Source organism: Zingiber officinale, chromosome 5A, assembly GCF_018446385.1.
Source record: "Zingiber officinale cultivar Zhangliang chromosome 5A, Zo_v1.1, whole genome shotgun sequence".
NCBI lineage: Eukaryota > Viridiplantae > Streptophyta > Magnoliopsida > Zingiberales > Zingiberaceae > Zingiber > Zingiber officinale.
In genome coordinates, this window is record NC_055994.1 from 5,316,664 (window position 1) to 5,329,317 (window position 12,654).

A 12,654-nucleotide genomic window follows, 5' to 3' on the forward strand; every position below is an offset into this window, starting at 1 on the left:
CTTGCAAGTTCTCAAAACTTCATACGAGTAAGATTCCAATATAATGTGTGGCAACAATGATATCTTCAACTTTCTGCATATTATGCTCCTGATTTTTTTGAACCTGTAAATAGGCGTTATAGCATAAAGGATAGGGATCTAGTGGAATTGGCATTGGTTTCCTTTGAAACTTCTCAGCGTATATATCAGGAAGAACTCCAAATACTTGACAAGTATTTCCACTATTCTATTACCTACATGACTAGATAGTTTAATCCTCCTCTTTTTCTTTTTCAGTGATCATATTTCTTGAATTTGACAGTTGGGTGAAAGATAACAAACTAGATCAACTGGAACATAAAGAACATATCCCAAATTCAAGAACATAAAGATCCTAACATATCACCCTTACAAAAAAAACTTTCTCTAATAAAGAAACATGATAGCATCTAATAAAGTAGGGTCATACTTGATGGTAGATGTACAAAAAAAAATTGGTTCTCAAAATTCAGAAAATACACTTAAACAATAAAAAAAAATTTAGTTTAGAGTCACAAAATGAACCTAATCTCTAATTCCTTTCTTCTTAGGCAATCATTTAGTCTCCAACTAGTATATGGTTTGTAACAAAAGCATAACATTCGGTTTGTATAAAAAAAATCATTGTAACAAAAGCATAGCATCCGGTTTGTATCAAAAAATCATAGCAAGCACCAGGGGAACTAAATCAAAATTATCAAAATCACCAAGGGTAAATATTGTATTATTACCATTGCTGGAAGTGAATCCTTGTGGTCAACTCCAAAATTTTCAATTAAATCTTTCATATATCGCATGATATAGAAACCACATTGCTCCGCATCCGGTTGTTGAGGAGCCTATGTTAGAAAAGAAATATTGGAATAACTCCTTCAAGGATAGTGAAACAGTTGCTAATCAAAAGGACATACCTTAACAGCTACCCATGTTGGTTGTTTTTTCCCTTTCCTTCCAGCCTCCGCATTATACATTTTCAAGGCCCTACATGCATATAACCCATGGGAATTGTATTGCCACATCAAAATACTTACATGTTTCAACAAAGGTAAGAAAAGAAGCCAAAAAACTTACATGTTGACAACATATTTCCAATCTTGATCACGAATGCGGTGACTAAGAGGATCCAACAAAAAAATAATCTCCTTCTCAACATTGATGATAGTCAAAATCCAGTGAAAACTACACAAAGAAATATAATTAGTGTATATATGCATCTTGCAAGTTCTCAAAATATGCAAGTGAGAGTGATATATAATGTTATTCTTAATCACCCAACGTTGCATGGCACAACAACCAATTGACCAGATGAGGTACCAATTAGCCTACTGCTCAAGTAACAAGCCCTTTTATTCAACTGTTCTTGGATGAAATCTCTATTCTAATTTCTTGATGGACATATTCCACAGGCACTGGATCCACCAATCTGAAATCTTGCAGCAACATCTTTTCCTGCATCTTTCTATATAGATGCCTACAAAGAGTGGATCTGAGCTCAAGAATGGCACAGGTTTTGGTACTAACATCCATGTGATTAGATAATCTTGCTATCAAGTAGACATAGCAATAATTCATATTTATGCTTTAAAATGCTTCATGCCTTTCGGGAACTGACATAAGTTTTGGTACTAACATATGCTTTCTGAAACTATTGAGTTCACAAATCTGTAAATTAGAGATATAATTTCCTAGGAAGTTGTACAAAATGTGAAACATAGGGAGGCAGCATTTGGTGAAGCTGTGTAATGAGATATAGTAGACAAGCCATGATTCATCAAAATGTCAAACATAAAGACGACTAGGATTACAAGAGAGGAGACTAGTGAGACAGAAAATATCCCAAAAAAATGATGAAATATAAATTAATGAAACACATAAATAAAGTCCAATTCAATTGAAAGCTTACCACATATACACAACTATGCAAGTGTCTGTGATTGGCTTCAATTCACAAAAGGGAAATATGTCATCACAATTAACATGGACTGTGTATTCCATGCCAAATACATCAGGAACTAATTCCAAAATCACATTCTCTGTTTCATCAAGACGTTGAAAATAACTATATAAGATGTGTAAGGGTCTTGGCACATTGGATGATTGTAACTTAGACTTCTCTTGTCTGTTGTCAACTTGTTTCTTCCTGGTCTTCTACATATGTAGATGCAACCATATATATATTAGATATGTGACATACTTTAAATGTACACAAAATTTACACAACACTTTATCACATTTACCTCATCCCGCATGCTGATTAAGTGCACAGGCCAAGCCACATGGCCACCTACAGCATCCCCAATACTCTGACATGCAGACGGGATTGCAACAGGCAGTGGTGCTGATTGATCAATTGCTTTATCAATGGCAATCCTCATGCAATTCACAGGTAATGGAACATCATCAATAAAGTTGCCAGGTCCATTAACAGAGACAATTGTCCCATATGCAACAGTCTTGTCGTTAGGCTGCAATAACAACATCACTGCTTTTCCCTATAAGACAAACAATTTATGAATCTTCAACATCACTGCCAAATTCATTAGATACTAACGATGGGATAATAATATCAACGTGAAATATAAATTTAACCTGTAAAGCCGAATCCTTCTCAATAACTTTCACATCATCATCATCATGTTCTTCTAGGCCTTCATTTGAGAGGCGCGTATGACGTTCAACTTCAGGTTTTATATCGATCAGGCATTGCGGTTTAACTGAGCAGCTACCCTTCTCCTCACTGTCAAATTCTCGACCAGAAAGTTTCAACACCATTGCTTCCAATTTTTCTAGTCTGTCACCTTGATAAGAAAGCATAGCTTTTGCCTCCTTAAACTCTTTCTGTTGGCTTTCATAGGCAGCCTTATCAATTTGCACCTTCCCTCTAGCAAGCTTGAAGAAGGATGATGGAGTGACATTTGCTCCTATGCCTCTCACACGTCCACCATGTTCGTTAGAATTCAAGGCCTTCGTGAGAATATCCTCAAATGGTTTGGTAAAGGGCATCTTACCATCCTTCTTTTGGACAATATAATCATCCTGTCATGCATCCAAATACAATAACTTTAAATATATACATATATCATATATGTACAAAATAAGCAATTTATGTATACTTTTGCTTACAATCTTATTCACTGTTTGCTTCAACTCATCGCCAACAAATTCCCCAGCTTTGTTGAGCCGCCCTTTCTTCCAGAGGATGGCTCTGTTTATCTCTTCGTCATCACATAAAACACTGGACTGATACCAAAAACCACATGAAGTCAACGTACTCAACAACCATAAGTAGGAATTTATTAATGTTAACTAAATACTTACTATTTCTTCAGACAAACCCGCATATCCTTTTCGAGAAAGACGATGAGGGTATAAGTTTTCCTTGCTTCTCTGACTTTGTAGTTCACTTTTCCTCTACATAGTGATAGATGAATTATAACCACATATATCAACTAGAATTTAAAAAGACCACCTTAAACAACTTACTATAAAGTCTTCAGACATCCGATTAATCACAAAACTACTCCAATCTTCACGTGAAATGCAATGTCCTTGAGGTACCTTATTCAGAAGCTTCGGATTATTTCTATTTGGATGGATGAATTTCCTGGTGAGGTGAGTTTTATACTGACGCCACTTGGTGTTTGCAGAGATCAAACACCCATTCCTCCATTTTGGGTCCAGTTCGTATGTCAACTACACAAACAAATATCTTAAGTATATAAATAACAGAATAGAAAAAAATGCATCACATAAGAAAGTTTCATGTTACTTACATTGACGGATTCCCATATCATGTTCTTAACTTCAATCGGCACTTGCTTCCAAGAGTTGTAATTAATATTAACTTTTTCTCGAGCAAGCACACCAATAAAACTTTGCAATTCAGAAGCCTTTTCGCCAACTGGCTGTCCATACTCATTAAATTTGACACTTTGTTTGACTCCGTGAATCCTTTGAACAACAAGCTTATTCATTTGTGTATGACCTCTTTTTGATCTTGTTGTTTGGGCCGTCCCGGCTGATCCTATGTCCTGGCTATCCTCAGCACCCTCTTTTTCATCCTGTTCTTTGTCTTTTGCATTTGTGTGTGAATACTTATCATCTTCACGTGCTAAATGGGCCTTTTTTCTAGTGTTCATTGTGTCGAAAACCTAATCATAACAGTGAGAATTTGAAATAGAGCAGAGCATATCATTCAAAATCACAACAAAGTAAACATTCGTATATTTAAAAAAAACTACTACCAAACAATGAACCAAAGTTACCAAAATAAAGTAAATAGTCACATATATAAACCATACATAAAGTTACCAAACTAAAAATTCTCATTGTCAACCCAAATCCCATCACAATCTCCACGAATACAGGATGGTTCATTGTCATCATTTTCGTCAATATCCATTGATGGCATCCCTTTTGTGAAGCATTAGTAGTGGATTGAAGGATCTCCCAACTTATCATCAGTGATGTATTCAAAATACTCTCTATTTGTAGTTGAAAGTACAATAGACCATGTGGGATCTTGAGGGTCTTCTACATAAAATACTTGCTTTGCTTGAGTGCCCAAGATAAATGGGTCGGATTTGAATCCCATTCTCTTAAGATTTACCAAGGTGAAACCATTATCATCTACTCTAATACCAGTGTTATTCTCTACCCAATCACACTTAAACATTGGAACTCGAAAATCATGGTAATTGAGCTCCCATATTTCTTGTATCACACCATAATACATCATGTCTGTTATAATTGGATTCTTATCCTTTGAACTTGCAACTTGCATTGTTTGTGCCAGCAAGCTTACACTCGAGTTTTGAACAACTGTAACATTATCATGTTCTTTCGTGTAATAAGTGACCCCATCGATCATATAACTAGAGTATTTTAGCACTTGCTTGCTAGGTCCATTTGCCAACAGCTTCACTCTTTTTGATAATTGATTGGAGGAAGATGATGTTGTATTTATAACCTACAATTCATCATAAGGGGGTTTAATTATTAAAAGTCTTAAAGTTCTTGTGTTCAATAATAAACATGCTAATATTTATGGTACGTACATGTTCATGGAACCAAGAAATAAAACTTTTGTGGTGTTTATCTTGTAACCACTTTGCACCTTTAATAGGAAATTTTTGCTTCAAGTGTGTCATATGTTCCCTAATCAAAAAATTTTGAAGAGATTAATCATATATTTTTTTAAACAATTTCAGGAGATTATTACTGAATTAGAGGGCTTACACAATGTAAGGATCAACCTCAGCTTCATTTTCCAATACATACCGATGTGCTTGTTCCCACTCATCGTGACAACATAAGTGCACCTTGGCACCTGACAAGGACTTAGTGAGTATTGTTTCACGATGCTTTGATGGAATCCCTATTGTGTTCATATTAGATAAAAATTCTGAGCAAAACTCTACAGCTTCTTCAGCAATATAACATTCAGCCATGCATCCTTCTGGTCGATTTCTATTCCGCACATAACCTTTCAATGTTTTCATATATCTTTCAAATGGAAACATCCATCTATACCAAACTGGTCCACACAACTTGACCTCACGCACGAGATGAACTGTTAAGTGAACCATTATATCAAAAAATGAAGGTGGAAAATACTTTTCAAACAGACACAACGTCATCACAATTTCTATTTGTACTTTATCCAACTTTGAGGCATCTATTACTTTGTTACATAACACATTGAATAAGAAACAAAACCTTGTGATAGCATTTCTGACATGCTTGGGTAGAATACCACGGATGGCAATTGGAAGCAAATGTTGCATTAAGGTGTGGCAGTCATGTGATTTAAGACCAACCAGTTTTAGGTCCTTCATTGAGACAAAGTTTTTGATGTTGGAGGAGTAACCCGTGGGAACCTTAATAATGAATTACAAAGTCTTCTTTTCTCATCCTTGCTTAATGTATACTGGGGGCAAAAATGTCCTTTTCTCCCCTTTTTGTGGTGCTAATTCTCCCCTAATTTTCATATCCACTAGGTCGTTTCTTGCTGCAATTCCATCTTTTGTCTTTCCTGGCATATCAAGTAATGTACCAATCAAACTTTCGCAAACGTTTTTCTCTATGTGCATCACATCAAGAACATGTCGAACATGCAGATCTTTCCAATACTCAAGTTCAAAGAATATTGATTTTTTTTCCAGCAGGACTTACCATCATTTTCCTTTGATTGAAAATTTGCTCTAATTTTTCCCCATCGGCATGTAATTCCTTCTACTTTTTTTAAAACTTCATCACCGCTTAGTGGTTTTGGGGCCATAGTAAAGTCTTGCGTCCCATCAAATGCCTTCTTCTGCCTTCGATAAGGATGATCTCTACGAAGAAACCGTCTATGACCTGTAAATGACATTTTTTTACTATGCTTCAACCTTTTTGCACAAGTTTCCTCACCACAGATAGAGCATGCTTGATATCCTTTTACAGTGCATCCTGCCAGGTTTCCATATGCCGGAAAATCATTAATTGTCCACAATAGGACAGCTCTAAGCAAGAATCTTTCTTCTTGGTGTGCATCATATGCTTCAACACCAACTTCTCATAATTCTTTTAAATCGTCAATCAAAGGCGCCAAGTACACATCAATGTCATTTCCCGGCTGTTTGGGACCAGAAATCAACAACGTGAGCATCATATATTTTCTCTTCATACACAACCATGGAGGAAGGTTATAGGTGATCATTATAACTGGCCAACAACTATATGTAGAACTCATCAAACTATGAGGATTGATCCCATCAGCTGCTATGGCCAACCTTAGATTTCTTGTCTCAGAAGCAAAATTTGGCCAATTATGATCCACAAGTCTCCAACAAGGTGCATCAGCTGGATGTCGCATATAGGCATCACATACTCTTTTATTAGCATGCCAAATTAACTCCTTAGATATTTCCTTGCTCCGAAACATTCTTTGAAATCTAGGAATAGGAGGAAAGTACCATAAAATTTTTGCAGGGACTCCTTCAATTATCCTAGAATTCTTGGCCAACTTCCACCTTGACACCCCACAAGTAGGACAATCGGTAAAATCCTCATACTCCTTCTAGTATAAGACACAATCATTAGGGCAAGCATGTATTTTCTTATAAGTCATCCCCATTGCACATAAGCTTTTCTTTGCATCATATAAAGATAAAGGCAATTCATTGTCAACGGGAAGCATTTCTCCAAACAATACAAGTAGTTCAGTAAAACTATTATCACTCCAGCTGTATTTCGCTTTCAAGTTATATAATTGCACAATTGCAGATAACTTTGTAAATTTAGTACACCCAACATACAGGGGTTTCTCAGCATCCTCAAGTAATTTTATAAATTGATCTGGATTCTCTGAACTTTTATTTGCAGTGTGTACCATATCTATAGGTTTATCAGCAAAATAGTTTTCACTTTCTCCAGCTGCATCATTCTCTTTCTTTAAATCTCCTAATACAGATTCTTCCCCATGCCATATCCATTTTTTGTATGTTAAGTCTATACCATTACATTACACATGTGCCCTTATGCTGTTAATATTAGTGTTCCATAGATTGCCACATTTCGTACAAGGACAAGGTATACTAGTAGGATTAGTAGCATGTTGCAGCGCAAATTGCAAGAAAGATTCTAGTCCAAGTTCAAACTCATGTGATAATCTATCCTTTGCCATCCATGCCTTGTCCATTTTGTTGTACTAATGAATCTAGAATCAATCAAAAATATCAAGACAATTACAACACTGAGCCAAAATTCTTAATCCATCATTATACAAATAAATTAACTATGCGGGTCCTCCAAGAAACCAACTACGCTTACCAAGGAAAGGATACGAATAAATTTCATAAACCAGAAACCAACTACTTCATCATTATACCAATAAATTTTATACGAGAAACCAACTACTTCATCATTATACCAATAAATTTCTAAACCAGAAACCATGACATTTCAGTGAAAACAATTAGCCTAGACATAAAAGAAACTTGATAGTTCAAGGATTACATAAAACCTACTTAGCAACAGGAACTAACAACTCCTCAATCTATCAAACAAAAATGATCAAATCAACTCAAGGTAATGTTTGAGGAAATTCATCAACCACATTGCATGCATCAATCAATTAATACTTGCAAACAAGAGATCCAGAAGAAGAAACTGTCGAAGATGAGGAAGAAATTCAGTAGCGATGATGTATAAAGGAAAAATTACCGGAATGTGAAGAAGGGCTCGAGCGGTGGCAGTGAATGCTGGACCGGAGATGGATGAAGCAAAAACTACTGGAATGCGAAGAAGGCCTCGTCTTCTCAACCAAATGGAGGAGTTGGAGGAGATGCAGTGTGGTTGGACAGAGAAGCAAGTTCGTCGTGTCTTGATCCTGATCAGGAGAGGATCTAGGAAGGGGGGAAGAGGGAGATGAGGTTGAGAGAGATGGTCGAACGACCAGCGGCTAGGAGGAAAGTCGTGGTGGTGTCGCGTGGTGGTCGGGTGGTCGGAGGTTTAGGTTATCGCGAGAGAGATGTCGCGCGGAGGAAGGGCGGGATAAAGATTTAGGTTTGGAGGGAATTCACAGTGTGCAGATTTTGGCATGTGGGGAAAAATTAAAATATTTAAGAAGGGGTTTATTAACATCGGATTTTAAAAACCGATGTTAAAATCGGTGTCTATTAACCAAAAAAAGGGTGCTCATAGACATCGCCTAAAAAACCGATGTCTATGAGCTAAAATCTGCGCTCATAGACACCGGTTTTTAGAAAAACCGGTGTAAAATACTCAAAGACTTCGGTTTTAGCCTAAAACCGTTGTTGTTCCACTGATGTCAATGACCGATTTTGTTGTAGTGTTCAAATCCGAGAGCTTATCTTCTTCATCGCCGGCGATCATTGAGCTGCCGACGTTCTTCGTCCGAGGTCAGATCGCGGCAGAGGGCGTTTCCCCAGTCTGTGAGTTTGATTCTGATTCCCGTCCGCGATCCAGGCAGAGGGTGTTTCTCCAAGATCTACGATCTCCATTAGCCAACGGAGCTCGAAGGGCGTTTCCCAGAAGCATCCGTATTTCATTCCATAGTCATTCCATCTACTAAACTCGAGTTGAATTGATCAATTGGTCGAGTGATGCAAAATTCCAGAATTGAGCTACTGTTCTTCGTGCGATGTGAGTGTCAGCCGATTCGTGAGCCTGAAGGGCGGTTCCCAGAGGCTGTGATTGAAAGGTTGCACTAGTTGGAAGCTTGATTCATCGCCAGTGGTCACCCGAAGGGCATTCTCAGAGGTGACTCTGTTTTTCTGGCAGAATGAAGAGGATCGGATTTGGATTTGGTTTGTGGAATGTTTAGGTTTTTGATTTCTTAATTTTTGTCTTTGAATTGATCATCACTTGCTTAGATCTGAAGATCTGATAGTTTAGATTGTGTTTTAATCTTTGTTATGTATTTCTTACTTCAGATTTTGTTTAATTTGAGTTTACTTTTCTGCAATCCCATTGCTGAGTTCTAACTTGTAACTTTGTTTCCTCTGAATTTCTGCAAATCCAAACCATGTTTAGCCACTAACTTAGTTGCAATCTATTTCTAGTGTTTGCTTTGAATTTTATGTTTCGGTTTCACGAATTTGAGTTAGTTTTGATTCTTGATTTGGGGAAATTCTTGCTCTTTTCAATGGGTATACTGTCAATGAGATTAAATTTTGATGGAGAAAGAATCACTTGATATGTGAATGTGATTGCGAGTTGAATGCTATTTCGGTTCATGCATGATTAAGTTAAGATTCAAGTCTTGAATGTAGAAACTCTTGTTTTAGCTGCTGTAGCTGTGGCTACTGTGACTATGAATTGTGGAGATATTAGTTGACTCATTTGATTCAATGTTGAATAATAATGCCAATTTAATTGATGTTCATTTGATGAGAAGGAAGAGAATCTTGATTAGATGAAATTCCCCTTTCCTTGACTCTATTCTTGATTTAATTACATGAAGACAATTTGCAAAGTGAATCAAATGAAAAAGCTAAGTGATCTTGTTGGTATAATAATTCGATTTGAATCAATTCTAGAATGCATACACATTCACTAGTTATCCTTGGAAAAATACGACTTGGGACTTGTTACTACAACACTTGTCTTAATTTTAATGAGTTTCAATCTTTATCAATTTTGTGTGCCAAGTGGCATGCTAAATGGTTGACACCAACTACTGTAAGAGGCTTTTCCGCCAGAAGGAGATTTGATAGTGAGCTTTCAATGTCTTGGACTAGCAATCTTCTTATTACAAACTAAGTAAAAAAATCTGCCTATTCTTTCTTTCTTGTTAATTAGTTTTTATTAAACAAGTGTTTCTTAATTTAGTTTAAAAAGTCGAGAAAGGTTTTATTTTTATTTTCAGGACAATTTATCCCCCTCTTATTGGCCTCAAGGGGACCAACACTTCATTTCATGACAAAGAAGGAATCCATTTTACAAAAGGTGAAATCTGTCACCCTAATGGCCCCCCATGACTGCCCCACACCATTGGGAGAAAGTAAATCAACAACCGAAGCCAACAATCACATGGGAGGTTAATTCCTCATTGTTTATCGTAATTTAACCCTTGCTCAATTCTACAAACCTGCCATATGATAACAAATTCGCCCATGCCTTGGGGGCGACAAGGAAGGAATCGAGGACATTGTTTCGATATGTAATTTAGTTGTAATGATGATGATATTGGAAATGTGAATGGAATAAAGAGGTAAAGATGAAAAGACTCTATTGTGTATGAGTTTTTAGTCTCATATTAGAAGTCTTTTGGCTTTATTGTTGATTTAAATTATAGCACATGCATTGATGTTATAAACATATACATTGGGAGAGACTCTTTCACGCATGGGTATATAAGGGTGGGTGCAAATCCAGGGTCTAGATTGTACTCAACCAAGGTTGACTCGTGTGTGAGCATGATCTGCGCATGTCAAATGTCGGATTAGTCAAGGCAAGATTTGCTCGAGTGAATAAACTAATATTTTTCCACATTTTTTGTTGCTCATGTGAACCGAATGAATTAATTTCAATTAATTCAATCTAATTGAAACTGTCGATAATTAATAATAATAAATGACCATTAATTCATTCAATTAAAACTATCAATAATTAATGAAAATAATGATTATTAATTTATTCAATTAAAACTGTCGATAATTAATGTCAATAAATTACCATTAATTGATGCAATTGAAACTATCGATAATTAATGACAATAAATGATCATTAATCGGTCATTTATCATGGTCAAAGGTTGAGCCCCTATATAACGAGCTCAGATCTTGAGCAGAATAGAGAGAGCGAGAGGAAGAGCAGGAAGCAAACCTCTGTCCACTCATGTTCTCCCACAAAAACTCTCTCAGTCGTGCATCCGTTTGACTGAATTACTCGTAATAGTACTCGGGTGCATTCTCAGTTCGCCATGAACAACCAGTGCTTGGCTGCGTTCTTAGTTTTACCATTATATCCTCGAAAACAAACGACCCAAGAGAACCTTAAAGCATAACTAGAGGTGGAGCGAATCTATTTCAAGGAAACTGCGTTGAGCGTAAGACTCGGTATTATACTCAGCGAATTCCCTTCACGACTCGACGATCGACTCCTGATTCTGCTACTCACCGCATCAACTCCATGGACCACCGAAAGCTTGGAAGAACCAACCTCGCTAGCAGCCTAAGATTATTCGCTCAGGTCATCTCAACAAATAAGTTAGAATTAATTTTGTGTAATTTCAATTCAGTAATTTTCCCAAATATCTCTGGCAACAGATTGTCCAACAATCTTGAAACAGATTATATTCTGTTGAGATGACCATAGAACAAAGTGTTGTGGTGCAAGAGACTCAACACATGAAGGCCCCCTCTGCCCCGATTAGAACTATGACAATCAACCACGGGGAAAGGCTAGAGAAGTTCACTGGCTTAAACTTCAAGAGGTGACAGCAAAAGATGCTCTTCTACTTAATGACGCTCAATATGGCTCGGTTCTTGATCGAGGACCCTTCCAAGCATGCTGAGGATGCTGATGCACAGATCATCAGTATAGTGGAGGCATGGACTCACTCTGAGTTCCTTTGCCAAAACTGTAGGTGCAGCGGAGGCCCCCAAGAGGGGGGTGAATTGCTTGAAAAAATAAAGTATACCCTCCTCGTCTTTCAACTCAAAAAGATATCAATAATTAAAAATTAAACTTAACAGAAATAAAGAAAAAGAACTTAGCAATTTACTTGGTTATAACCAAGACGGTTGTTAATCCAAGGTAGAAAAAGCGGTCTAAAAAGATCTCCTTCTCTGAAAGTGGAGAAGCCTTTTTACACAATGGAAAGCTCAGACAAGTTGCTAGGAATGACTACAGAGTTGAAAGAACAATTGATCATTAATTCCTAGGTCCAGGGGTCCTTTTATAGCCCTCGGAAAGTCTATCCTGAAGGTCCAAGGCGCCTCCAACAGAGGTCCAAGGCTCCTCCAAGTGAGTGATCAGATAGAACTCTATCCGAATGCAAACGGTCAGTTTGACCTGGTTGAAGGCGCCTTCAACAAGGACTGAAGGCGCCTTCAAGCTGGAGGTGCCTCCAATGCCTGATGGAGGCGCCTCCAAGCTGGCAGCTTTTCCAGCTTGCTTCTTTGCTTC

General features: G+C 37.2%; 1 protein-coding gene across 1 annotated transcript; it reads right to left on the reverse strand.

Moving 5' to 3' along the window:
• Positions 1-3,314: 3,314 nt before the first annotated feature.
• LOC121982592 lies at positions 3,315-3,826 on the reverse strand. Its single transcript, XM_042535733.1, has 3 exons — positions 3,792-3,826; positions 3,502-3,711; positions 3,315-3,429 (listed from the first exon to the last, which is right to left on the reverse strand). Exons 1-3 carry the CDS (start codon positions 3,810-3,812, stop codon positions 3,325-3,327), a joined length of 336 nt encoding a protein of 111 aa, XP_042391667.1. The 5' UTR covers positions 3,813-3,826; the 3' UTR covers positions 3,315-3,324.
• Between the last annotated feature and the right edge of the window lie 8,828 nt (positions 3,827-12,654).

Bases quoted from the DNA above. Each gene is read 5' to 3' on its own strand.
- LOC121982592 (XM_042535733.1), bottom strand. From the start codon at position 3,812: ATGATATGGGAATCCGTCAAT. The intron at 3,712-3,791 runs GTAAGTAACATG...TTGTTTGTGTAG, and splicing joins TGATATGGGAATCCGTCAAT to TTGACATACGAACTGGACCC. The intron at 3,430-3,501 runs GTAAGTTGTTTA...ATCACTATGTAG, and splicing joins GGATGTCTGAAGACTTTATA to AGGAAAAGTGAACTACAAAG.